The sequence below is a fragment of the Rhinolophus ferrumequinum genome, chromosome 7, assembly GCF_004115265.2.
Source record: "Rhinolophus ferrumequinum isolate MPI-CBG mRhiFer1 chromosome 7, mRhiFer1_v1.p, whole genome shotgun sequence".
Taxonomy (NCBI): Eukaryota; Metazoa; Chordata; class Mammalia; order Chiroptera; family Rhinolophidae; genus Rhinolophus; species Rhinolophus ferrumequinum.
The window spans coordinates 92,250,180-92,276,291 of record NC_046290.1 but is presented as its reverse complement, the minus strand read 5'-3'; the positions used below and the strand labels follow the sequence as shown (position 1 = coordinate 92,276,291).

Here is a 26,112-nt window from a genome sequence, read left to right as displayed (position 1 = left end):
CCCCCTCCCCGAGGCAGAATGTCTCCTGGGTAACTCTGGCAGGTGTCAGTGCTCCCTCTTTGCAGGTGATGAAACGGAACCAGCTCACTGAAATTCAGGAAGCCGCCCAGCATCACTCAGCTGGGAGCGGTGGAGCTGGTTCTGGGTCGCAAGTCTGCAGTCATGCTTGGGGCAATGCCCTCCTGGGAAGCTAGCTGCCCAGTGCCAGTTACCTCTGTGCCAGCCCCACGGCTGTGACCTGCAGATCTGGGAGGGAACCACAAAGGGAGACAACCTACCAAGAAGCTAACAAAACTTTTTCTTACTCCTCAGGTGGGCAGGCCCAAACCCAAAGGTGAGGGTTGGGAGGGAACATGCCAGGCAGAGGGGACAAATCTCAGTAACCAAGGATGACTGATAATGACCCTGATAAACCACCTTAAAAAAAAAAAATAGCCCTAAGTACCTGAGAAACCTAGAAACTCAGCTCTAGGAGAAAGATGGTGACCCAGTGGAACGGCAGTGGTCATGGAGTCCTGGGGAGGCCAGCTCGACTTGGCCTGGGGCCCAGCTGTGTGACCTCCAGCAAGTAACTTCCCCTCTGTGTACCTGAGTGCCTCCTCCAGGTTCTCACTGCGGGGGATGTAGGAGGCATAGTGAGGTAATAACTGAGAAAGCCCCTTCCTCCGAAGGAGGGTCTCAAAAATAATCCAAGTCTTTCAGGCTCGCATGCCGGTCCCCATACCTCTGGGCTGCCCTTGCTCTCGCTGCCTCCTTCTGGGTCCAGGTGGCTCTAACTCAAACACTCATATTGTTTGCTAAATTGGTCCGATTTTTTTTTCCATTTAATTTACACCTGTGAAGGGCCTCCCTCCCACACACCAGGTTCAGGTGGGGGGGCGGGGGGTGTCCTCCTCGCACGCCCCCCCCACTGCGTGTGCCCACACAAGCCCACGCCTCCGAGCACACAAGTGGGCCCCCAGCCCCCACGTGCCCGGGTTCTGGCCCTCGGACCACGCCCGCCGCCCACACGTACTCGTGGCGCTGGCCACTGGGCGCCGAACGTCTCCACTGGCCTCAAGGGGCGCCCCCACGCCCCACGGCGCCCGCCGGGCGTCAGCGCCTCGGCGTGAGCCCCTCCCCTCCCCCTCCAGGCGGCCAATAAGCGGCGCGGCCTCGGCCGGCCTCGCCCACTCCCGGGAGCCCCAGCCGGCGATTGGCACTCCCTGGCGCTGTGTCCCCCCGCACGTGGGGCGGGGTGGGGGTGAATGAAGTGGAAGCGATTACCCCGCCCCCGCGGTTACCTGCCCCTCCCCGCCTGGCCCGCCCCCTCGGGCTCCCAGTCTAGCCCCCGCCTGCCGGCCGGCTGCCAGCTGCACCCGACCCTGGCGTCCGACTCCCCCGAACCAGGAGCCCGCGTCGCGGACCGGCGATGGCCAAGCGCAGCTCGCTGTCCATCCGCATCGTGGAGGGGAAGAACCTGCCGGCCAAGGACATGTGAGCGCGGCCGGGTCTGGGAGCCTCAACTTTACGGGGAGGGGCGCTGCCCCTCACGCCTGACCTTTCCGGGGTCCACACGGCCCGCCCACAAGTAGAGCAGAGGCGAGGGTGTGGCGAGTGTGGCCGCAGTGGGAGACGAGCAGGAAAATGGGGACAGATTTGCTGCGAGCGCCAGACAGGGTGACAGGGAAGGGCCAGGGACTAGGGAGGGGACGGGGATCTGGAAGGGGGTCCTAATGAGTCGGGAGGGAGTGAACCGCGGCTCTAGAGGGGAAGGGGCCTTGATAGGAAAGGAGCTGGACTTGGGAGCGACATCGCAGGGAAGACGTCTGAACCAAATACGGTCCCTACTGTCTCGGTCGACTGCCAGGGGTGTGGCTGGAGGGGGTAGAGGTGCTCCCCTAGAAATGAGGGTCTTCCTCAGCAGTTCCTGTACTCTTAGTACCTGGGAGTGTTCACCCGAAACCGGCCGGGACCCAGGGGCTCACCCAGGGCTTCCTGCTGTGAAGAGTGGACTTATAGGTGGGGAGGCCAGGTCTGGTGCAAGATGGGGTGGCTGGGGAGTAGCTGTTGCTTGTGCCCTCAGCTGTACCTGAGCCAGCACCTTTAATCCTTACAAACACCCAGCAAGGCAGTTCTCACTGTAACATTTTCTAGAGGAGGCAACAGAAGCTCAGAGATAACTGCTGGCTGCAAGTGCAGAGCAAGGTCTTGGGTGTAGTGCTCTTAACAGGTGCTGGCATCTAGGGCTTTTCCTGGTCCCTGGCCAGATTTGAGGAGATTTCAGGAGTCTCTGGTCCCACCTTTCTCAGTAGGTCCCAGAGCTGAGCTGCCCCATTTGATCTCTGGCTCCCTTGTATGCAGACTTCAGTCCTAATTCTCTGTCCCCGAAGCCTCAGTTTCCTTTCTGTAAATGGGAGGTCGAAATCTCTCTCAGATATGAGTGGTGGAAAACACAAAGCTTGAGGGGCTTGCTGACTGCCTGGAGGATGGGGCAGAGGAAAGGGAGCCCTGAGGCAGCACAGGGTCCAAAGTCTGCTGGGCTGGAGCCTCCTCACACCCAGGCTCTTAGCAGGCTCCTGGATGCAGAGGTGGTTAGATGGGGGGTGGGGGCTTCTCTCCCAGGGACAGTGGTCCCTGTAAATTTCCCAGCAGCGCCTTGCCAGGAGCAGTGCCAGTTCAAGGCCCCCTGGGCCTGCTGAGGGGCTCAGCGGTTGCCATGGCAATGGGTGAGGGAGGAGTGGGTGGCCATCTCAAGGTGGGTTTCTGTGCATAGAGGGAGGTGGGGCGGGAGGTGGGGTTAGGGTTTCTGCGGTGGAAAAGCAGATGAGCTCTGAGAAGGGCCTCAGCCTCCAGGCCCAGCCTCTAAGCACCCCCTACACTGACGCTTGTAACTAGGTCAGTTTGGCCTCCTCTGGCTGGTGGCTGCTGGGAGGAGCAGCCCCTCCGTCTGTCGCCTCCCTCCCGTGCCTGCAGGGCTTGCCCTAGTGACTGGCTCCAGGCTCTCACCAGCCCAGGGAGGTGCAGCTGTAGGCTGTGCCCACCTGGCAGCCAAGGTGCCTGGGTCCAGCTCTCCCCAGCCCTGCCTCTGCACAGCTGGGGGACTCTGGGCAAGGTGCCCCAAGTCCTGTCGGTTCTGTCTTCCAAATCTCTTTCCTTGTCCTGCCCCCCTGCCTGCCCTACTCACCTCCCCTCACCTCCTTTCCTTTGCTTTTCCCATAGTTGCTGCAGTACACAGGTCTAACCTGTCAAATGTCTTTTAAATTGAGCTGTGATCCCCACTCCTGCCCCCCACATCTGGGGTACTGCCCTTCACGGCTCTGCTCCTGCAAGTGTTTGCGGCCTTCTGCTTTCAAGCATTCCCCTTCAGAGCCTTCCAGAAAACTCCTATTCACCCTTCAGGACCCCTCTCAAACTTGTCCTCTTCAGGGCTTTTCCTGGTGCTGTGGTGCAGGGTTCATCACCCCTGTTCCGTGCACTGCAGCACTTCGGGTTAGCTGGAGTTAGGACAGAGCCCTGGTAGCAATTGTTCCTTCCTGGGCTGCCGGTGCCTCGTGACTGTGAGGGTAGGAACCATGACTCATTCGTCCTGACATTCCTGGTGCCCCGAGGGACACCTGGTCCATAGTAGGGAAGAATAAGAGGTATTGAGGACCTTCCCATTTGATCTTGTTATTAGCCCTATAGGTAAAAACGCTCAGTTTGCAGGTGGGGAAAAAGGCTCGGGATGTGGAAGTTTGCTAAGGACACACAGGTAGGTAGAGAAGCCAGATTCAAACCCACTCTGCTGCTAACAGGCAGCAAAATCCTAGGAGGACCGAGGTTGCAAGCTTGCTGTGGGGCTCAGGGCGGAGAGCCTTGAAAATGCCGTGTAAAGCATTTGGCTCCAGGATGGCGAGGATTTGGATCACAGGGAGCCCTCACTGAGTGCTGGAGGCAGGGGTGGTGGTGAGCCTGCCTCACTGCGCCCCATCAGCCTCCAGCCTGTCTCTTGAAGCAGCATCCCTTCTAGCCAGGGCTTGCACACTTCTGAGGACAGGGAGCTCACTATCTCTCATAGTGGCCCATCTTGATTGAGACAGCTCTGAGGAGGGAAGCCCTTCTCACACAGCTGCCACCTGCCTCCCTCCCACTTCCACTCCTGGGTTTTTCGTTCTCTTAAGGGCGCAGAGCACAGCTGTGTTCCCTGTCACTGACAGCTCTCAGAGCCCACCTGTTCCTGTCATGCTCTCTCCCACTGTTTTCCATTCTTGGGTGCCTGGGTCAGCCAGAAAGGAGCTGAGTCTCACGGTGACCGGTGTCCCACTGGCTCCCATGCCCAGTGGCCCTGGGGACGGCCCTGGGGCTATTTCGGGGTTTGCGCTGATCCTTCCCTTTCCACAAACTGGAAACTGCCAAGGCCCTAAATATAGAGGCCCCACAAGAAGCCAGGCTGGGCCAGTGCCTGCAAGTGGCTTGGGGAAGGAGAAGTGGGAGAGGGGACCAGCCAGGGGCTTCACTAGGGCAGCACACAGGTCCCAGCAGGTAGCCAGGGACCATGGTTGGGCCCACGTCCTTAGCTTTGCTTCAGCCTCATCTCGACACGGTCCCCTTCACACCCCTTGATCCAGCCACCCACCGCATTGCTGCCCTGCACACAGGGTCTGTTCTGCCTCCGGGCCTTTGTCCATCTCCGTGACCCTGCCTGCAACATGAATCGTTCATTCACGATTCGTCCACTGAGTAGGAGCTGCGTGGTGGGCAGTGCTGGGCTCACAGGGATACATAAGAGGTTCCCTGCCCCCAGGAAACCCCAGGGGCCCCCAGGGCAGGAGGCAGAAGCAGGACAGAGGGGGCCCAATGGTGGGGAGCAGCCCACACTGACCTCTCCCTCGTTCCTGAGTTCCCTGTTCAAGTACACGGTGCAGCTCCTGGGCCCTGCCGCCCAGGTGCTGGGGTCCCCTGGCTGTGGGGTGGTAGGATGCAGGCTGGGAGGTTCCCAAGGGGCTCTCTGCAGGAGGGGGATCTTGGGGAGCAGCCCACACTGACCTCTCCCTCGTTCCTCTGAGTTCCCTGTTCAAGTACACGGTGCAGCTCCTGGGCCCTGCCGCCCAGGTGCTGGGGTCCCCTGGCTGTGGGGTGGTAGGATGCAGGCTGGGAGGTTCCCAAGGGGCTCTCTGCAGGAGGGGGATCTTGGGGAGCAGCCCACACTGACCTCTCCCTCGTTCCTCTGAGTTCCCTGTTCAGGTACACGGTGCAGCTCCTGGGCCCTGCCGCCCAGGTGCTGGGGTCCTCTGGCTGTGGGGTGGTAGGATGCAGGCTGGGAGGTTCCCAAGGGGCTCTCTGCAGGAGGGGGATCTTGAATGATGGAGGAAGGGTGGCAGGCAGAGGACCAGGAGTCTCAGGCAGGGCTAACACACTGACTAAACGCTTCCCGGCTGGCCCTCACCTGTGCCTGACCGAGGGCAGCTCCCCCGGGAGCTGGCATGACAACCTCCACTTTACAGTGGGGAAGCTGAGTCTTGGCAGACATTTTCCGTTGGTGTCAGGAGAGCCTTAGGACATGTTTGTCTGAGTGGCTTCCTCTGCCAGAAGAGCCCTTTTTGAGAAGGGAAGTGGAGATTGGAATTCCCCAACCTCCAACACACAAATACACTTCCTTTTTATGGACGCCAGGCCTGAAGAGCACTTCTGGAAGTAGCCGCCATCCGAGTCCTAGCCCTGGGCCTGGCTGGGGCTGCCCGTAACTCCAGGAGTCCCCCACCAGCCTGACACAGGTGGGACTGGGCAGTCTGGCTTTGCCTTCATTCCCTGGGTTTCCCCTTCGTTCCCAGATGGCCTAGAGCTGGAGGGCAGACGGTTACATTTGTTCTCGTCCATCCATTCATTCAGTGCTCACCGGACGCTGCCTGTGCTGCTCCTTGTCCTAGGCCCTGGGAGAGAAGTGGTCCCCACCCTCAGGTCGCTCAGTCAGGTCTGGGAGGCCGCTGGCAGGACATCACTAGCTGTACTGGAATGGCGGGAGACCTACTGGAAAGGGGGCAGGCAGTGGGGTCCCGGGGAGACCTTACTCCCTGTCTCGGGGACGAGGAAGGCTCTTAGAGGAGAGGCTGAGGCTGGCAGGGCAGTCCAGGCAGGAGCGAGAGGAGGAGCAAAGGCTCGGGAGAGAATAAGGGGCTGCCTGTGCTCCTGAGGGTAGGGGTGTCGGAAGCCGGCCTGCGGCTGTTGTGACTGTTGTTTCCTTGCTCCCTGAGGACGGGCAGGGGTAGGGCAGGGAGCTGGGGTGGAGGTTCCTGCCTTTCCCTTACCACCCCCTGCTGGACTGAGGGTGAGGGCACACATTTTGGTGGTGGTGGGGGGTGGGGGGTGGGGAGCCTTTGGGCCCCCACCCAGGACTGGGTGCCTCAGCCTTGACTGTCTGTTTCCTGAGTCACTGAGAGCTCTGGCAGCAGGTGGGGAGCCTCCTGGGAGGCCCCGCCCTGGGCCCTACCTGCAGCCTCTGCCTGACAGCCCCTCCGCTTGCCTGTCTGTCTTGCAGCACCGGCAGCAGTGACCCCTACTGCATCGTGAAGGTGGACAATGAGCCCATCATCAGGTAGCACCCCACCCCCGGGACCGAGGGTGGGTGAGATGGGCTCCCTCCCTGAGCATACTGCACCCCCGTAACACACACCTCAGAGGGGTGTCAAATGTGTATGGAGATGGGCATCTAATCCCCGGTCCCCTACCTGGCCCTGACACAACCGCTAGGAGGTGAGAAAGACTGTCCCGGCCTGTAGCTCTTTCTGCTAATTACTGACCTTAAGGCCATCCAGGGATTATCTGCTGTGGACCTGGCGCTTTTCCAGGGCCTCTCACTGACTGTTCTTCACAGTCTTGACGGGACCCAGGAGGGCAGATGATGATGATAGGTGCTGTCTCCACCAGGCCCTGTACTAAACGAGTCCAGCCCGTTCAATACCGGCAGTGAGCTACATATTACATCGGTGAACCTCATCTATGGATGAGGGAACGAAGCTCTGAGAGACTAAGTAACTTGCCCAAGGTCACGTACTTACTAAGTAGCAAAGCCAAACTGGAACCCAGGTCTGGCTCACCCCGAAGCCTGAGCGCCTTCTCCCTTCCCTTGCTCTGACTCAGAGATCCCTCTCAGAGAATCCCACAGTGGCTATACCCCAGGATAATTGTTCCTCTCCAGGCTGGGGGTCCCCAACCTGTACCCAGAAGGCCCACTGCCTTTGGACCTCCCCTTCTCCGTGAGCTCCACAGATCTGGGCAGGGTTTTTGCTGTCGCATCCCCTCCCTCAGTCAGGCTTCTGCCTCAAAATTCGTGGCCAGAGCCGCTCCCCTGTTCTGTATCGGTGAGCTGAGTGCCCACTGCTGGCCAATAGCCAAGGCTGCCAACTCACAGTTCTTCCCACCTACAAGCAGGGCCCCAGGCTTTTCCCACGTTCTCTCCAAATCTGGGACACTAAGGGGGAAGAGGGACATGATGGCTCTGTTGTGTCAATGACAGGCAGGGAAGCTGAGGTCCCACAGTTCAAGTACATAACCAACAAGTGGTTGGGGTCAAGGTGATCCCCTCAGCCTTCATCAGGTTCTTTGGGGGGGGGGGCTTCAGCTTCCCCCCACCCACATCCGTGCTGAGTCCCGTGATTGAAGGCTCTGATCCAGGGGAGCTTGGCCAGAACTGGGTGAGGCCCTGCCCAGACGAGATGTCTCAGGGTCAGGCCCTGGACCTTGGCTCCCAGGCCCCCCAGGCAGACTGTTGGGCTCCAGAGTAGGCTTGGTGGTCTCCCTGCCTCCACCCTCAGTGAATCCATTCAGCATCAGGATCTAGGGAGTCCTGCTGTGTGACCTGAGCTGCTGCCGTCCGTGGTCTCAATTTCCCCAAATGTGAAATGGCCTCACTGAGGCAGCCCTGTGCCCCAGCCGGGACAGAGAGGACGATCAGGAGGGAGTGATTGGAAGTGGGGGTGGGGGTGTCGGGGACAAGGAAATGTCAAACAGCAGAGCAGTTGTTCCCGGGAATGGAGGAGGATGTGGGGAACGGCCCCCTTTGCCCCAGCCTGGGGCCTGTGGGTGACCTGGGCAGGTGCTGAGGGTCCTCTCCTGTAGGACAGCCACCGTGTGGAAGACCCTGTGCCCCTTCTGGGGTGAGGAGTACCAGGTACACCTGCCCCCCACCTTCCACGCGGTGGCCTTCTACGTCATGGATGAGGATGCGCTCAGGTCGGTGGCTCCCATGCTTCTTGGGGGCCTGCACCCGCCATCTGCCCCTCTCTGGCCCATTTCAGTACTGGGACTGCTGGTCACCCTGCATCCCCTTTATAGCCTGGAGGGAGGGGGAGTCCAGGAGGGTCTGGAAGGGTGCAGGTGTGTGTGTGTGTGTGTGTGCGCGTGCGTGCGTGCATGACTATGTGTGCTTGCACCGCGTGTGCGTGTGTGGGAATACGGGCCCAGGTGTGCTGTGTGAGCATGGGATGTGAGCTGGGAAATGGGCATGCGGAGAGCATGAGCTTGGCATGTGTGTGGGTCCACGGGTCTATGTGCAGCAACACATCACATGCGCAAGAGTCATGGGTCTTGCCCTGAGAGGCCCCTGGAGGTGACTTGAGTGTCAGCCTCCCTGCTCCCGACAGGGACCCAAAATAGGGTGGCAGGGGTTTCCTGGGCTCCCTGGAGAACCCTGCCCAGCTCTGGCTCCCTCTCCACCCTCCAGCCGGGATGACGTCATCGGGAAGGTCTGCCTTACCAGGGACACCCTGGCCGCTCACCCTAAGGGTAAGATCTCTGCGAGGGAGCACAGCCCACTTCTGCTTCCCCTCCCATGGTCCCCCTCCTCAATCCCTTCACTATTCTGTCCAGCCCCCATCCTTCCCCACTCTCAGAGACTCTTTCTCTAGGCTCCTTCAGGTCCCATGCTCAGAGAAAGCCATTTGTACCCTCCGCAGAAGGGCCTGTGGCCGTCTCCTGCACACCCGCCCCTGTGCCCTGGTTCTCATTCTGCCAGCAGGTTGGGACCGCATCTCCCCGGAGCATGGGCTGCTAGTGGTGGGACCTGCAGGCAGAGGAAGGGGCCTCCTCATGCTCTATTGCTGAGATGTAGGGACTCCTCCTCCCAATCCTGCTGGCTCCTCTATTCCCCCTGGGGGCTGGGCACCAGTGCCACTCGGTCCTAAGTCTGAGGGATCAGCCTGGAGAGCCCCTTGGATGGTTCCTGGGATGCTGGCATTGCTTTGAGGGGTCGGCCCTGCCCAGCCTTGCTGTGTGACCTGGGGCAGGTGCTGCCTTCTCTGGGCTGAGTCCGTATCTCCCCTGAGGGTTCAGACCAGGAGCTCCTCGATGCTTCAGGCTGTGCTGGCCTGAGCCTCTGTGACCCTCATTGGGCCTCCCTGGCACACACCTGCTTCTATCTGTGAGATTGGGGCAGGCATGCGGGGCGGCGGGGCCTTTGCTGACTCCTGGAGCTGTGTGGCCGCTGCCCGGCCAGAGGCCTCTCCTGCCCAAGGCCCCAGCCAGCCCCTTGGGGTCTAGTGGCCCCAATGATGCCATCCTCTTGTTGCTTCCCCATCGGCGCTTAAGCCTTCCTTCCATCAGCCCTAGGTATAAGCCACTGTCCCCGTTTTAAGATGGGGGAAACTGAGGACAGCGGGCAGTGCCATGCTGAGTTAGGGTCAAGGCCACCAAATGCAGCATGGCCACAGGGGTCACCAGACTTCGATTCCAATCTAGGCCCTTCCAGCTTCTGAGCCTCAGTTTGCCCATTTGTCACTGGGGACAATAGCCCATGCCTCACAGGAACTTTGAGGGGATTAAGAAGGGGCCACATGGTGCCTGGTGTGGCTGAGGGGGAAGGGAAGGGAAGAGCCAGGCCGCTGGCTCACCTGCAGCCTCACAGGTTTCAGTGGGTGGGCCCACCTGACGGAGGTCGACCCTGATGAGGAGGTACAGGGCGAGATCCACCTTCGGCTGGAGGTGGTGCCAGGAGCCCGGGCCTGCCGGCTGCGCTGCTCTGTGCTGGAGGCCAGGTGAGATGTCGGGGGCTAGGGAGCAGGGAGTGGGCCCCACGAAACTAGAGAAACCCACGGTGGATGCTGAGCCTTCTCTCCCCGCATCCACTTCCTGGCCCTGTGCCTCCTTCCATCAGCCCACTCGGGTAGCGGGGAGAGGTTTCCCTGGCTTGAAGATGTTTCCTGGATGACCCCTCTCAGGAGGGTATGACTCTTTGGGGAAGGGATAATCTAATTGGTGGAATTTCAGGCATCATAGTGCAGTGGGGTAGTGGGTGAGGGGGGACCCTGAACTCTGATCTTACAGCCCCAATGCCAAGACTGAACTTCCCTTGGGTTTAACATCAATATGAAGTTGGCCTGATAGGTGGTGTGGTGGTGGTGGTGAGAGGAGTTGCTGAAAATCTCCAGTGGGAAGGGTGGGATTCTCAGGAGGGACAGGGCCTTGGGTGGGAAGGTGGGCCTGAGTCACCTGTGACGTGGACCCCCGCCCGTCCCCCAGGGTAATGTGAGCTGCAAGCTCCACTCCCGTCTAGGCCTCAGTACGCGTCACTCTCCTCCACAGGGCCCTTGCCTGCCTCTGGGGCAGGAGGGCGGCCCCTAGCCTCTGCCTGCTGCCCACGGGGGACACTAGCCAGCCAGCAGCTGTGGGAGCATGGCCCCCTGCAGGGTGGTTGGCCTCTCGGGGAGGAGGAGCTCTCCTGAAAATGAGGACTGTGGCTCTCCTGACTGTGTATTGTCCTGGGGCTGGAATGTGGAAGAGGCATAGCCAGATGGAAAATGGTAGAACTTGGGCGGAGTCACAGTCCACCCGTCACGCGCATTCTCTCACACGCCATTCATCCTCTGCTCACCCACTTCCTCCTTCCTCGGCCTCGCTGGCACCAGCCTCTTTGTGGCGTGGGCGCACACATGTTCACACACACTCACATGTTGGGTGGCTGGGCCAGCCTGGCCTCCTCTTAGCAAGTCCCTGGATGGGGAAATGGTCTATTCAGGTCTCTCTTTATAGAGTGTGGGGGACTCATCCCCCGTTGTCCTCGACTCAGAGCCCTGCTGGAATTCTGAGACTGCCCAAGAAGCGGCCTTTGCTGTAGACGCAGAAAGAACATGTGCTCCTCACCTTGCTGGGCAGATGCTCAAGACCAAGCTCTGGAATTCTATTAGACGGTTCTGAGGAAGAAAGGAAAGCAGGCAGGAGAGACTTAAAACATAGAAACGAGCAGAAAATAATACAGCCAATGGAGAGGGGTGGGCTCTGTTCTTCCCCAAAGCTAAGCTGGGGTGCTGAGCCCAGATTTTGGCTTTGTAATGGACTATCTGTGGAGAGAGTATGATCAATCAGGGCTGTTCGCCAAGACCCCCTTCAAATAGGGGGATAAGGCAGGGCAGGCTTTCTAGAAGCTCATTACCTCATGGGGGTTGTCTTTTCCGTTTTACTGATGAGGTAACCAAGGCTCAGGTGGCCCCTGCTCAGGGCTGCCCTGGGAACAGAGGTGGGGGGCCCACGGTCTGCACTGCTCCACAGCTGCACTTGCCGCCCTCTGCCGGAGGAGGTGCAGCAGCTGGTCTGCAGTGGCCTAGTTAGGAGGAGCCATGGCTTTGCCCTTGGTGGATCCTGGGCCTGGTGTGGGGGCCACGTGGGGGCCCATGTGGTGATCACTGTGGAAATTAGGATCTAGAAAAGGGAGGGATGTGTACACAGTCACCCAGCTCACCAGGGACAGGATGAGCTCAAGCCTTTCCAGCCTGGTGTGGTTACCCCATAGCTGAGCCAGCTTGGGTGACAGTGGATGTTTCTCTCCCCCTCCAGGGACCTAGCCCCCAAGGACCGGAATGGTGCCTCTGACCCCTTTGTCCGTGTGCGCTACAATGGCCGAACTCAGGAGACCTCGGTGAGGAGACCAGTGGGCTGGGGAGTGAGCCGGGAGGCGCAGGGACCCATCCAGGCTCCTCACTGCCTCGCCACCTCCTCACTTCCATGTTTCCCCGAAAATAAGACCTAATCGGAAAATCAGCCCTAGCATGATTTTTCAGGATGACACCCCCTGAACGTAAGTAAGCCCTGATGCATCTTTTGGAGCAAAAATTAATATAAGACCCGGTCTTATTTTCGGAGAAACACTGTATCACCTGGGTGGTTAGACTGGGAGTGCCATCTTACAGAAAAGGCTGAAAAAAGCAGGGCAGTTTCTATGAGGGTGCATAGCGGGCCCCGGTCCTTTTGGCGCCAGCCCCTGCAGCCTCAGCTGAGTTTCACTCCTGGCCAGGCTGGGTCCAGACAACCTGCATAGCCCACCAGCTGCCCCCGCTGCTTTCCTCACCTCTGAGAAACAGGGTGGTGGGCTGAGCCCTGCATGGGCAGGCATGGAGACATGGGTCTTAGTGCAAACTAGTACCTTTTTGCTGTGTGGCCTTGGACAAGTGCCTTACTCACTCTGGGCATCAATTTCCCCACTTGAGAAATGGGTGGGGGCTTAGACAGGAAATTTTTTACCTCTGCTATTGCAGAGCTTCTGCCTGGACCCAGGAGAGGAGTCTGCTTCCAGGGCCCTGCAGGGAACACAAGGGAGCTGATTGGAGTGGCGCTGCCTTTGGCTGGGGAGCCCCTAGAGTCAGCATCCCCCCCCTTTCTGGGCAGATCGTGAAGAAATCATGCTACCCACGTTGGAATGAGACGTTCGAGTTTGAACTGGAGGAGGGAGGCACGGAGGCGCTCTGTGTGGAGGCCTGGGACTGGGACCTTGTCAGCCGCAACGACTTCCTGGGCAAAGTGAGCGTCTGCCACCTTCAGCACCAGGCCTCCCTTCCCGTCATCCCATAGCTCCAGTGTCCCCAGAGGGACCCGGGACTCCCCAGCACCAGCAACGACACCCCCACCCCCTGCCTGCCACTCGTGCTCATGGACCCTCATGGCAAGGAAGAGACCTGAGTGGTCCCAGCATGGTCCTCCCATCTCTGCCCTGCCCCCAGGTGGTGTTTAATGTCCACAGACTGGGGGCGGCCCAACAGGAGGAGGGCTGGTTCCGACTGCAGCCGGACCAGTCCAAGAGTCGGCAGGAAGAGTGAGTGCTTGGGACTTGGTGGCTGGGCTGGCGGATCTGGGCCCAGGCAGGCTGAGAGTTGGCTACAGCAGGCAGGCAAGAGATGATGCAGCCCCAGGTTTCTTCCAGCCCCTGCCCACCAGGCCAGGATCCTTCTCTGTCCAGGGTGGATCCTGCCTCCTCTCCCTTCCCACAGTCCTGGACTCAGCTCTCCTCTGAGCACCTCCTGCTTTCCACCTTCTGGAAGTTTCTGGAACAAGCCTTCATACCCTTTCCCTTTAAGGGTTTCTCTGCAGACCTCAGACTAGAATTCATGTCCCCAGAGCTCCGAGTCAGTGTCCCTGTACCATAGCTATGACTTGCCCCAAAATTCTTGGGGAGTAGGGTTGCCTGATAAAATACACAACATCCACTTAAAACTGAAATTCAGATAAACGATAATTTTTTAGTGTAAGTATGTCCATGAAATATTTGAGACAAGCTTATACTGAAAAATTTAAATTTAACTGGGAGCCTTGTATTTTTATTTTGCTAAATCTGGCAGCTCTATCTAAGAAGCCCTCTGGCCTCCTTGCCCACTCAACCCGGAAATGGAGGCTCAGCAGTGCCCCCCACCTCGGGTGGTTCAGCTCTGTCTCTCAGCAGAAGGCCCCAGACCCTCATCACCATCCTTAGCAGGGCAGGGGCAGGGCAGACAGCTGTGTCCAGCACCAAGGCGATTTTGTCTCGACGGCTTCCGCTGCATGGCAGGCAGTATACCAAGCAGCATCACTCGTGAACTGTGCGGCTGTGTTGTGGGCAGCAGGGCCTTAGAGACTGTTAAGCCTTGGTTGGTGCCCTCACCAGGAGGGATCAGAGCACCAGAGCTTGGGCATTAGATCTAACGTGCAAGTTGCTTAACCCGATCGAGCCTCAGTTTCCCCTGGCAGAGGGTTGGAGGTTTTTTCCCAGTCTAAAGTGTATACATGAAGGAGGTCGTCTCTGGGAGTTTACAGACTTGAGGCTGGAGAGCCCAACATGTCCACATGGGTCAAGCTCAGAGTCCACAGGTGTCTAGGAGTGGAGTTTCCATGAGTCTGGGGCAGGAAGGGCTTTCCAAACAGAAAAGAGTTTGGGCAAAGAATGGGAGGTGAGGCAGTGAAGGGAACCAAGGCGGAGGGTGTCGACAGAGAAACTGAGGCTGGCTCCAAGAAGGGAAGATGGAGGCAGTGGGGAGGGAGCACGGGTCGCTGGTGGAGAGGTCATAGGCTGCCCGTTCCAGGGGCAACCTGGGCTCCTTGCAGCTGGAGGTGCGGCTGCGGGACGAGACGGTGCTGCCCTCTGGCTGCTACCAGCCCTTGGTGCAGCTGCTGTGCCATGAGGTGAAACTGGGCATCCAGGTGAGGAGGCCCCTGGGGGAAGGTGGGAGGGTCCATCCTCCCTGTCCATCTAAACCCACTCTAAAGAGCAAAACGCCGTTTTCAGGATGATAAGGAACTAGCTAGTGCCCAGGGATCTTTGCTATTTCTTGGGAAAGCGCCCCCACCCTCCCCATGGTCCTCTGAGGTCCTCAGAGTGAAGGATTTGGGTTCCTTTGTGTGTCCTGGAGCCCTGCCTCTCCTTGCTGCCTCCTGCAGGGCCCAAGACAGCTGATCCCACTCATCGAGGAGATGACCAGCACTGAGTGCCGCCAGGAAGTGGCCACCAATCTGCTCAAGCTCTTCCTGGGGCAGGGACTGGCCAAAGAATTTCTGGACCTGCTATTCCAGCTGGAGCTGGGTCGCACCAGTGAGGCCTGGGAGGGAGTGGCCTGTCTGAAGGTGTGGTGGAGAAGGGAGCAGGGAGCAGGGAACCGGGAGCCAGGGACTCTAGAGATACTGGGAGAGGAGAAATCCAGGAGGCCCTCCAGTAGGAGGAGGATGCGTCTGATTAGGAGGAGAAGGGTCAGGTTAGGACGCAAGGAAAACAGCAAAAGGCAGAGGTGGGGCAGTGGTTTGGGAGGTGGCAATGAAGCTCTTTACTGAGGCGCCAGCGTAGAACCCCAGGGTCCTCTGCCTTCCTTTCCAAAGCCTTGTTCCTTTCCCAGCCTCCTACCCACTAGAACCTCTGATTGTAGGTGAGGCCAACACCTTGTTCCGGAGCAACTCTCTGGCCTCAAAGTCCATGGAGTCTTTTCTGAAGGTGAGGTTGCATGGTATAGTGTTTTTATTTTATAGTTGAGGAAACAGGTTCACAGAGGCCAAGAGACAGAGTTGGAACTTAAATTCAAATCTTCTGTCTCCATGTCCAGGGCCCGTAAAGTCTGAGAATTAGTTCTGTGAATTCGTTCATTGAGTCATTGAGTCATTCACTGAGTCATTCATGCATTCATTCATTGAGTTCATTCATTCATTCATTTATGTAGCAGCAGTTTGTTGATCCACATTCCTTGTGTGCCTGGCCCCTCCTGAGCGGATACATCAGGCAGATGGTGCACGGGGTGATTGGGAGACCAGCTGCGGGGAGCTGGCGGGCAGCTGGAGGTGGGAGACAGGACCAATGCGGCTTGTGATGGCCCTCAGGTGGCTGGGATGCGGTATCTGCACGGTGTCCTGGGACCCATCATTGACAGGATATTTGAGGAGAAGAAGTATGTGGAGCTGGACCCCAGCAAAATAGAGGTCAAGGATGTAGGGTGAGACTGGGTGTGATCCCTGGGGGGACACAGCAGGGTGGGGTGATGATGTCTACAAGTGTATGTTTGTTTTTCTGCCTGGGTCTACCTTTTGTCTACCTGCCCACCTGTGTGTGATTTCTGTGTCCGTCTGGGCTGGTACCTTTCTGTGCCTGTATCTCTGGGATCCTCTGTCTGAGTCGTGTATGCGGGCGGTGACTGCGACCCTCTCTGGGGATGTGCCCCCCCCCCCGCCCCGCCCCGCCCCATCCGTCCCACGCAGGTGTTCCGGGCTGCACCGACCGCAGACCGAAGCTGAGCTGCTGGAGCAGAGCGCACAGACATTACGCGCCCATCTCGGGGCGCTGCTAAGCGCCCTCTGTCGCTCGGTTCGTGCTTGCCCAGCTGTGGTCCGCGCCACCTTCCGCCAGCTTTTCCAGCGAGTGCGCGAGCGCTTTCCCAGCGCCCAGCACCAGGTGCGCCCTCTGCAGGCGGGGCTGAGCGAGGGAAGAAAGTGGTGGGGGAAGGGAGTTGTGGGGCTCCAGGGCTCTGTAGAGAGGGACGGTGGTGGTGGGGTTGTAGCTGAGAGCAATAAGAGGGGTGCAGGGTCATGAGGAGAGACGGTGACAGCGCCAAAGGGGAGGGGGCCATCAGGAGCTGAGGCCTGGGAGAGTCCAGCTCACTGCTCTCCTGTACCCTTCCAGGACGTGCCATTCATCGCTGTCACCAGCTTCCTGTGTCTGCGCTTTTTCTCTCCTGCCATCATGGCGCCCAAGCTCTTCCACCTGCGGGAGCGGCACGCAGACGCCCGCACCAGCCGCACCCTGCTCCTGCTGGCCAAGGTGTGGCTGTAGACACTGGCAGTGATATCCAGCTGGGTGCAGAACAGGGGTTCTTGCCTGGACTGCAGTGTGTTCCCAACTGGCTCCAGGAAGGCCTGTGACTAGGCTACTGATAACTCTCAAGTGGCATTGCACTTCACAGTTTACAAAGCTTTATCATGGTCACCCAATCTCATGGATAAGGGAACAGGTCTGCAAGGGGAAGGAGGATGCCCAAGGCCACATAGCCTGTTGGTGATGTATCCTGGGTCTTTCAACCCAAGATCTTACTCTCAGGCTGTGCTTGTCTGCTTGGCACCGGCCTGGGGCCAGCGTACCCGGTGGGGCAGAGCCTGATACCGTGATTCCCTGAAAATAAGACCTGCTATAATATAAGACCTCGTATAATGTAATGTAATATAATACCGGGTGTTATATTAATTTTTGCTCCAAAAGACGCATTAAAGCTGATTGTTCGGCTGGGTCTTATTTTCAGGGAAACACGGTATCAGACCTTCAGAGGAAGTTTAATAGATTGGGCTTAGGTAGTGTCAACTGTCAGGTCCCCAAATGCCTCAAACTCTGTGATCTATTCACCAGATCACAGTGGGGATGGAGTGGGCCCATGAGCAGAGCAAGCTGCTTCTGCCTCCATTTCTACAGCGGAGTAGCATAGACTTGGCAGGGGGCGGATTTCACCGACAGGGCACCCAATCCAGCAGAACCTGGCCCTTCCTGCTGTCATCTTCAGGCAGTCCAGAATGTTGGCAACATGGACACGCCTGCTTCCAGGGCCAAGGAGGCTTGGATGGAGCCGCTGCAGCCCACCGTGCATCAGGGCGTGGCCCAGCTGAAGGACTTTATCACCAAGCTAGTGGACATTGAGGAGAAGGAGGGTGAGTGGTTCCAGTGAGGACCCAGTCTCCTGTTTGCATTTGTCCCGCCCCCCTGTTCTGTGGCCCCACCCACCTCCCTGTGCCTCTGGCTGTGCCCCGTCCCCTAATCACCTTTGCTCCGCCCCCTGCTCCATGGCCCCGCCCACCTATTTGTGCCTTTGGAAGCTCCGCCCACAGCCTGCTGTAGATGTTTGCTCCATCCCCCACCCATCCTCACCCCCCAGCTCACATTTCATCCTACCTACCCTGCCTGGCAGAGTTGGACTTGCAGAGGTCGCTGAGCTTGCAGGCAACACCAGTGAAGGAGGGACCACTCTTCATCCACAGGACCAAGGGCAAGGGTCCCCTCATGTCCTCCTCTTTCAAGAAGCTCTACTTTTCCCTCACCACTGAGGCCCTCAGCTTCGCCAAGACACCCAGCTCCAAGGTGGGTAAGGAGGGAGGCAGGCAACGGGGTTGTAACACCCTGGGGCACCTGTCCCTTCCTCAGAGCCAATCCCAGGGTCCACCAGGATCAGAGAGGAAAACCAGGCAGGACTAACTCTCTGGCGTCAGTCACATGAGGAGGAAGCTCCCCTGCAAAGGGGTGCATGGGGCAGGCAGCGGTTGTAGTGTCCAGCCCTGGCTTTTTTGTCAGGTGCATGAGTGGGGTAGGGGGCTGAGGGGTGCTTCTGCGAGAGCGGGGAAGCAGAGAGGGGCTGAGAGGAGTCCTGGGTTCTAGCCTTGTGTACCTAGGGGAAGTGTCTCAACCTTTCTGAACCTTGGTGCTTTGGCCTGTAAATTCAGGATAATGCTTCTTATCAGATTGTTGAGGATTAGATGAGATAATATCAGGATGCAGAGCCAGGGCCTGGCAGAGCAAGACCTAGAACAATGATATTGCTAAAAACACTATATCCTCTGGGGCTGGCGTCCTGTGAGTACTCTTCTCCAAAGAAGGGCTTGTCGGGTACTTCCTGGATGGACCTGTTGACCCCTAGCTGGGCCAATCCAACCCCTAGTTAGCCAGGCTCTGGAGATGGTCTGCCAGCGGTGCCCAACCTAGCCCTGTGCACCTTGAGGGTAGAAGGGGGTGAAGGAGCTCCCTGGGGTAAGCCCTGAGTTCAGGCCTCCTGCTTTCCAGCTTCTTTTGCCTTCGGCAGCTGCCTGGCCTTTGGGTCCCCTCAGCTTTTCTGTAGCCTCAGCAAAGCCTGGCTACCTGGCAGGGCCCTCCCTTGCCCTGCTCTGGACCCCATTCTATCCCTGGGCATTGAGCTTGCCCTTCTGTGGACAGATCTTGTGTGTTGCCCCACTGCCTCTTTTCTGCCCCCCGTCTAGCAGGCACACCCAAGCATGGTCAGCACATCATCTGGGCTGTCCTCTCTGTCTTCAGGAGGTCCCACCCTGAGATGGCTCAGACATACGTCCCCAGGGCTCTCCTCCAGGGTTTCCCACTCCCTCAAGAGATGGCATTGTCCCCTCTCTGCATGTCACTGAGGCCAGCAGGGGTGGTGGGCTTAGATGCCAGGCTAGGGAGTATGGGCGTTATCCCGAGGGCCATGGGGACAGGTCGTTTGGATGACGAGGGGCCCTGGCGAGTTCTGATGAGAGAGTATTCAAGAGGCAGGAGAGCAGGGTCTGGGGGCCAGTATCATAGATTGAGCTTAAGCAGATTGAGGGCCCCTCAGGGACGTGGGTATTTTTCATCCAGAGCTTCTCTCTGTCTCATTTGTATCTCATGAGGTTCGGTGATGACAGGAGTGGGGGAGGGGTCAGGAGGTGGGATAGGACTTTTAGAGCCTGGGAAATGTGAGTTGGGATATTAATAACTGCAAAGGCATCGGGCCTGGTCCACAGCAGGCATTACCTTCCAGCCTCCGGGAATGCTGGGCGTCCAGATACTTTTCCAAAACTTAGACCTCCCAGGACTGCTGGGAGCCCCCAAGAGGCTTGGTCACCATCTGTTTTCCTTCTGTCCTGGCTGAGGTCACTCACAGAGCAGGCTCCGGGAGGGATAGGCACTGTGGGTCCCCCACACCAACCCCTGGTGCTGCAGAAGGGGAGACGGAGGCCCAGAGAGAGGAAGTAGAGTGGCCCCAATCGGGACCCTGCGCCTTCCCTTCCCCTGCCCATCCCAGAAGTGTGCCCTCATCAAGCTAGCCAACATCCGGGCAGCGGAAAAGGTGGAAGAGAAGAGCTTCGGCAGCTCGCACGTCATGCAGGTCATCTACACGGACGACGCGGGCAGGCCCCAGACTTCCTACCTGCAGTGTAAGGTGTGGCTGTGCAGAGCGGCACCCGTGGGGGGGGTGCTGTGGGAATCCCTTGGATGTGCTGGAATGAGAGGCGAGTGAGTCTCTCACACCCTTGTTACCTACATCAGGCACAGCAGGGGGTGTGAGATCGGATGTGAGCGCAGTGTGTGTGTGTGTGTGTTCGTGTTCGTTTGTAGACCTACGTAGGCACCCATGTAGGTCTGTGTGTGGCCTGGTGCATGGACGGTGTGTACCTGTGATTCGGAACTTCACTTGGAACATGTGGGAAACTGTACTTCTGAGGTATCTGAGTTGGTGCCTGTGTGTTGATGGGTATCAACGAATAATGATCACGTGTTTACACATGTGTGTGGCTCTGGGTACGTGCTATTACATCCCCTTCTCATCTGTTCATGCATTAACTCATTCATTCCTTGATTTCAAAAATACTTATTGAGCACCTGCTAGGTTCCAGGCACTGTTCCAGGTGGTGGGGGTATGGGACAAAACAGCGTCCCTGCCCTAATGGATCTTAGATCCCAGGAAGAAGATAGACTGATGAATAATAAATATTTACAATGTCCAATGGCGAATAGTGCCTTGAAGGGAACCAAAGGAGACTAAGAGAGATAGGGAGGGGACAGAGTGGGGGTGCGGGGCGGCAGAGGGGCATGCTGTTTTACAAAGGGTGGTCAGGGAAGGCCTCTGATAGATGGTATTTGAGCAGGGACAAGGTGAGGGATGGAGCATCTAGGGGAAGGACACATGGAGGAAGAATACAAGTAGGAAGGCTGGAGGGGGTTTGGCTTGTCCCTGGGGTGACTGTCCTGGGTAGGTGGTAAGAGGCCACAGACCCAGCTCATCCCCTCCCCACTTCGGCGTCCTGAACTCTGTTGGGTCAGAGTTCAGAACCACAGGGAAAAAGTGGTGACAGCAGGACCGTGGCACACAGTTGCCAGGTTGTGGACTGCCCAAGGGCATGGCCAAGGGGTCCGGTGGCAGCTGAAATCCAGCCCATGTTCTGCTCACCAAGCCAGTGCCCGGGCATGAGCTGCATCCATTGGGAGAAAAGGCAGCCTTTGCTGATTCATTCAAAGCTGCTTCGTGGACTGGCAGGGAATGTGTTTTCCTGAGTGGCATGGGTGCTTCAGGGAGGGAGGGCTTCCTGGAGGAGGCGACCTCAGATCAGTCCCCCCCTCACTGCCCCATCCCGGCCCCGGCAGTGTGTGAACGAGCTGAACCAGTGGTTGTCTGCACTGCGGAAGGTGAGCATCAACAACACTGGCCTCCTGGGCTCCTACCACCCTGGTGTCTTCCGAGGGGACAAGTGGAGCTGCTGCCACCAGAAGGACAAGACAGGTGGGAGTGGAGGCCTGGGCCCCGCTGCACTGCATCTGTCCACAGCAGGCAGCCTGCTACTGGAGCTGTTGGGACCCTGGGCCTTGGGCACTAGAGGGATGGCACAGAGGAGCTTCTACTAGAATTTCCTGTGATGACAGAAGAGTGTGTGTATATCCTAGCCATGAGCACAAGTGGCTGTTGAGCACTTGACAGGTGGCTAGTGCAGCTGAGGAAGTGTGTTTTATTGTTTTTAAAAATTTAATTTAATTTTAATTACATTTAAGTAGCCTTATTGAAGTGCGGCTAGAGTCATCGGAACCTGACGCACTGCTCTAGCCCAGCCCTAGATTTGAGGTTGAGCAGTGGGTAGGATCGGCAGCTTTTCACAAGGGTGATGCTGGCTGGTTGGCCTCGCCCACCGCCTCTGGCTATACCCATCACAGCAGTAACCCTGGTCATTGGTGAAGTGGGCACTACGAGACGGAGCCTGGTAGCCCCAGTTTATGGAGAAGGAAACCAAGACTTACCAAGGGCAGATGCCTCTGCCGAGGCCATAAAGCCAATAAGTGGCAGGGCCAGCTCATTCCAAGGCACAAACCCCTGTTGGTTTCCTCACCATGATCTTATGTTCTGGGTTGCTCCCTTGCAGGCAGGCACTTCCGCGAAGTGCTCCAGCTCCCAAACTTGTGTCCTGTGCAACTGCCAAGCTCTGCAGTCATGTCCCCACTGGTCAGGAGTGACCCTGAGGGAGGAGCTGCTGGCCCCGGAGCATGGGGGAGCCAGACTTCCCAGGCTGTGTTCCCAGCCCGGCCCTGTACGGGGAGCCCAGTCCATCCGTTTCCCTCTCTAGGCCTTGGTTTCCCTACCAGGAAGTTGGGTGTGAGCTCTCAAATTGCCTGCTCGAAACTCTGCCTTCTCCCTGCCTCCAGATCTGGGCTGTGATAAGACCCGGTCACAGGTGACCCTGCAGGAGTGGAATGACCCTCTTGACCATGACCTGGAGGCCCAGCTCATCTACCGGCACCTGCTGGGCATGGAGGCTGCGCTGCGGTGAGGCCTGTGCAGGGCAGTGAGTCCCACATGGGGGAGCTCATGCAGCCTGGGAAACGTGCCAGGCGGGGTCCAGAGATGGGGTCCCGGCTCAGGACTGCTCCACAGTGACTGGTCACGTCCCTTCTAATCAGGCCCAACGCCTTTCGGCCCTTGACAGCCACACCTGGGGAGGGACACCTGGATCTCTGCAACACGAAGCCAGCTCATGTTAGGATGAAGGCCCCGAGGGCTGCGGAGGACTAGGGTCGGCGCCATGGCTGCTTCCTTCCCTGGGCTGACCCAGCCTCCCCATTTGTCTAGCCTTCCCATGGTGCTCTGGGAGTGCAGGCATTGCCCTCAGCCAGCCATCTCGCTGAATTCAGTGCTTCTTAGCCCTGGCTCTAGCATAGGAAAAACAGGATGCTTTTGAAAAACAACTTTAAAAAACAGGATGCCCAGGCCCTACCCCACTGACTCAATCTCTGGGGGTGGGCCCCAGCATGGGGATATTTTAAAGTGATCCAGTGTTTCCTGAGAGCACTGCTTCCTTGAGCAGTTTCTCTCCCACACCCCTACACCTGGGCCTAGAGGGGTGGTGGCTGTCCTTGTTCTTCATCAACTAACTCGTCCAGGGTTTATTTCTTCAAAACCCTTCAAAACTCGTGCCATCAGACTAGAACCACCCACTTCCCTGTGAGTGGCAATCACCAGTGGCCTCCAGGTCACCCTGCAGCAATGTCCTTTCTGACAGTGTGGCCCTGTCTCCAGCTCCCTTGCTTGGTGACTTCATCCCTGTCGCTTCGTTCCTGAGCCCCACACCTCCAGAGGCCTACTCTTCCACCCACCTCACTCCTAGACTCCCGTGACCACACCCCGGAACCTCTCATCCCTCCTCCTCATTTTCTAGGCTCCACTTGAATTTCACTTCATGTATAAACACGTAATATTCACAACCCCTGAACCAAGTAGGTACTCCTATTACCCCCATTTAAGCCAGAAGCAGTGGAGCGAAGATTCGAACCCAAGCCGCGTGGGGTTCAGGTGGGTCCCACTACCCAGTGCCCATGGTTCTAACCACACCCTGCCTTAAGAGCCTCGCCGCCTCTGGGACCTCTCGGCCACGCTCCCTCTCACCCCAGCTCACTTCCTCTAGTGTCTAGTGCCCGCAGACCTCCTGCCTACCAGGACCTCTGATCCACTGACCCGACCTCCAGCTGTATTAGTTTCCTGTGGCTGCTGTAACAAATTACCACACACTTGGTGGCATAAGACAACACAGATTTATGCTCGTACAGTTACAGAGGTCAGAAGTCAGAAATCAGGCTCCGCGGGCTAAAAGCCAGCGGGGCTCATGGCCTCTTCTCCATCAGCAAAGTGCATCCATCACTGCCTCTCCGCTTGCATCATCGCATTACTGCCTTCCTCCTCGGACGACGTTGTCTCCCTTTTATAAAGACCCTGTGATTACATTGGGCCCACCTGCTCACTTTCCCTCACCGCCTCCAGCTCCACATCCAGCCTCTCAGCAAGTGCAGCCCCTCGGCTTTACCTACAGAAGAAGGCCAGATCGGACCCCTTCTCGCATGGACACTGTGACTCCCTGTCTGAGCCACTCACATCTTCCATTGCAGGGATGACACAGGAGCCTCCTAATTGGCTGTCCTGCCTGTACTCCTGCCTCGCGAGGATCTGCTCACCACACAGCCCCCAGAGTGATCTCAAACAAAGCAGATCACATCACTCCCCTGCTTACAGCCCCTAATGGCTTCCCACAGACCTAAGTCCCTGTCGAGGGCACAGGGCCTGAGTGCCCTGGCTGCCTGCCCCTCAGCCTCATCTCCTGCCGCCGGTTCCTCCCCGTGCTGAGCTCACCCAAGCTATCCTGGCCTTCTTGCTGTCTCTGGGCCTCTCCACCCCCAGAGCCTTTGCACTTGCTGTGTCCTCTGCCTGAAGGTTCTTTCCCAGGTGTTCACTCACCTGATTCAGGCCTCTGCTCAAATACCACCTTGTGAGAGAAGCCTTCCCTGACCCGTTACTCTAGATCATTGGAACTCACCAGTACATGCTATTTATTCATTTCTTGCCTGTTTCAACTACACGGAGCTCCCTGAGGGCAGGCCTGTGGTATTCACAGTTCTACTCCCAGTACTGAGAACATTCTAGCCCCTCAGTAAATGTGGAATAAGCCCATGAGTGGAGGCATAAGGCAATAACGTTTCAGCTGGTCTGTGAGGTTCAACAGCATCTCCCAGAGAGGGAAACAGCAAATGGCATCCTGGGTAACGGGGGCAGCGTGAGAAAAGGTCGGGGTGACTGCACTGAGAGAAGCAGGAAAGCAGGCCAGGCAACCCCACAGGGCCAAGAAGGCATCTAGGAGGAGGAGCCTGTTAGATCATAGCAGAGGGCCACGTCTCTCCAAAACGGATCAGGGAGACAGTCAAAAGAGTTGAGCCAACATTCCTAAATAAGGGACTTCAAGTATAGGTCCATGCAGCTGTTCAGCCTCCCTCCATGTAATGCACACGGGATCATACCTGAGAGGGCCTGGGGGCCTGTGGTGAATCCCAGTTAGGAACCGTGCTTCAAATGGCAGTGTCTCCTGTTCCCATAGGAAGGAAACTCACTCCATGGCCACTTAACATTAGGGAATTTTCAGGCCCCAGTTGGCTCTTTTCCCAAGGGCCCTCCAAAGCAGGAGTGGTGTAGTTCAAGCTTGGTCTCCGAAGTGCCTTCTGCTGACCCACAGTTGGGGAGGGTGGGGCGGAGGAGGGAAAGCAGGAGATGACCTGGGCCCATGTTTTTTCCCCATAGATTAAGAGTCCCCCCCCAGCCCCCAGGAGCCCCTTCCAGCTTAGGATGCCCACACTTGGTCACCCAGCCTTCCCAGCAAGGGCACCCAGAGCTCTCACTCTCTCCTCCCCGACAGGGAGAAGCATCGAGAGCTGAGTACCAGCACAGAGGCAGGCTCTGTGCCCACAGGCCCTGGCGAAGGTAGGTCCCTCCCATCTGGACTCTCAGGGTGGCCTGAGCCCCCTTCAGGGATGCTGTGTGTGGGGCTCCTGAGGGCCACTCCCAGGGGCCCTTTGGTCTTGGAGACAGGCACTGGCAGGCGAGGCCGTGCCTGCCTGACCCTCACTCTTCGTCTGCCTCCAGCCCTCGAGGACCCACTGGCCCAGATGCTGCAGGTTCTACAGGATCTCCAGGAGGCCCATAGCCGCAGCCCAGCCAGCTCTGAGCCCTTAGAGCCAAACTGCCTCCTGGAGCTACAGACGTGAGGTCTGTCCCACACTCTCTTGCCGAGCCCCCTGCCAGGTGCTTGGAGATCTCGGGTGCACTCTTGGTCCTTCACCTCAGTTCCTCTCATAGGGGTGCAGGACCCGAGTCTTTCCCGAGCTGGGGGAGTTTGGGAGGCCAGGGACCAGAGCGTCCAGACTTCAGGAACTGACAGGACTTGAGCCTGTCATTGCCCATGCAGAGTCTCTAGGGGACTCGGGCATCTGCTTCTCTGTGAGGCCTGGTTGCTCCCTGTGGGCCCTGCAGCCATCACCACCACTAGTCCAAACTCTCCAGGACCCTCCTCTCCTGCTCAGGATAGACCCAGCCAGAAACTATCCCTAGGAATGGCCGCACCAGGTGGACTGACACTTCCTGGGACTCAGAGAGGCGGGAGGGAACACAGGCCCCAGGAGACCAGGCCTGGACCTCAGCACCCACTTTACTCTCAGGCACCACCCTATCTGCTCCCTCACAGTGGCTGTGCCCTGGGAGAGCGTCACGGTGCTCTATTGCCAACAATAAACCTGATGTGACTGCGGCTCTGGGGTCTCGTGATGGGGGTCGGGAGGGAGTGGGCCCGGGAACCCCAAAGCCTGCTGGTGGTGGGGGGGGGGCACCAGCATAGTCTCTCTGCATCCCCGTCTCTTCTTTGCTTCCCCATCTCCCCTTTGCTTCCCCATCTCCCAGGGGGGCCTCCTTTCTCCTTCCAGCTGCTCTCCCCACCACGCCCCTGGTTCCCCTTCCTCCATCCCCCACAGGCTACAGAGCCTGACTTCGTTCACCAGCTGTTCTCTCCTTACAGCCCCCAGACAGGCCCTTTTTCCAAGTGTCCTGAAGACTGCACAGTGGGGGCGGGTTCAGAACC

General features: G+C 58.1%; 1 protein-coding gene across 3 annotated transcripts; it reads left to right on the top strand.

Annotated features, from left to right (window-relative positions):
- Positions 1-1,279: 1,279 nt before the first annotated feature.
- RASA4B (RAS p21 protein activator 4B) lies at positions 1,280-25,781 on the top strand. Of its 3 annotated transcripts, none has more exons than XM_033110191.1 (21): positions 1,280-1,476; positions 6,497-6,553; positions 8,077-8,190; positions 8,681-8,742; positions 9,860-9,989; positions 11,785-11,866; positions 12,613-12,744; positions 12,945-13,036; positions 14,277-14,394; positions 14,632-14,782; positions 15,111-15,175; positions 15,556-15,668; positions 15,931-16,123; positions 16,352-16,489; positions 17,220-17,364; positions 17,622-17,791; positions 19,482-19,619; positions 20,822-20,957; positions 21,869-21,989; positions 24,898-24,962; positions 25,125-25,781. In XM_033110191.1, the coding sequence occupies exons 1-21, from the start codon at positions 1,412-1,414 to the stop codon at positions 25,244-25,246; spliced, it is 2,409 nt and encodes an 802-aa protein (XP_032966082.1). In that variant the 5' UTR covers positions 1,280-1,411; the 3' UTR covers positions 25,247-25,781. The 3 variants fall into 3 exon arrangements, with proteins under 3 accessions (XP_032966082.1, XP_032966083.1, XP_032966084.1); XM_033110192.1 differs by having other exon boundaries at positions 1,320-1,476; positions 8,082-8,190; XM_033110193.1 differs by having other exon boundaries at positions 1,320-1,476; positions 8,077-8,128.
- The last annotated feature ends 331 nt before the right edge of the window (positions 25,782-26,112 follow it).

Bases quoted from the DNA above. Each gene is read 5' to 3' on its own strand.
- RASA4B (XM_033110191.1), top strand. From the start codon at position 1,412: ATGGCCAAGCGCAGCTCGCTGTCCATCCGCATCGTGGAGGGGAAGAAC. The intron at 1,477-6,496 runs GTGAGCGCGGCC...TCTGTCTTGCAG, and splicing joins AACCTGCCGGCCAAGGACAT to CACCGGCAGCAGTGACCCCT. The intron at 15,669-15,930 runs GTGAGACTGGGT...CGTCCCACGCAG, and splicing joins ATAGAGGTCAAGGATGTAGG to GTGTTCCGGGCTGCACCGAC.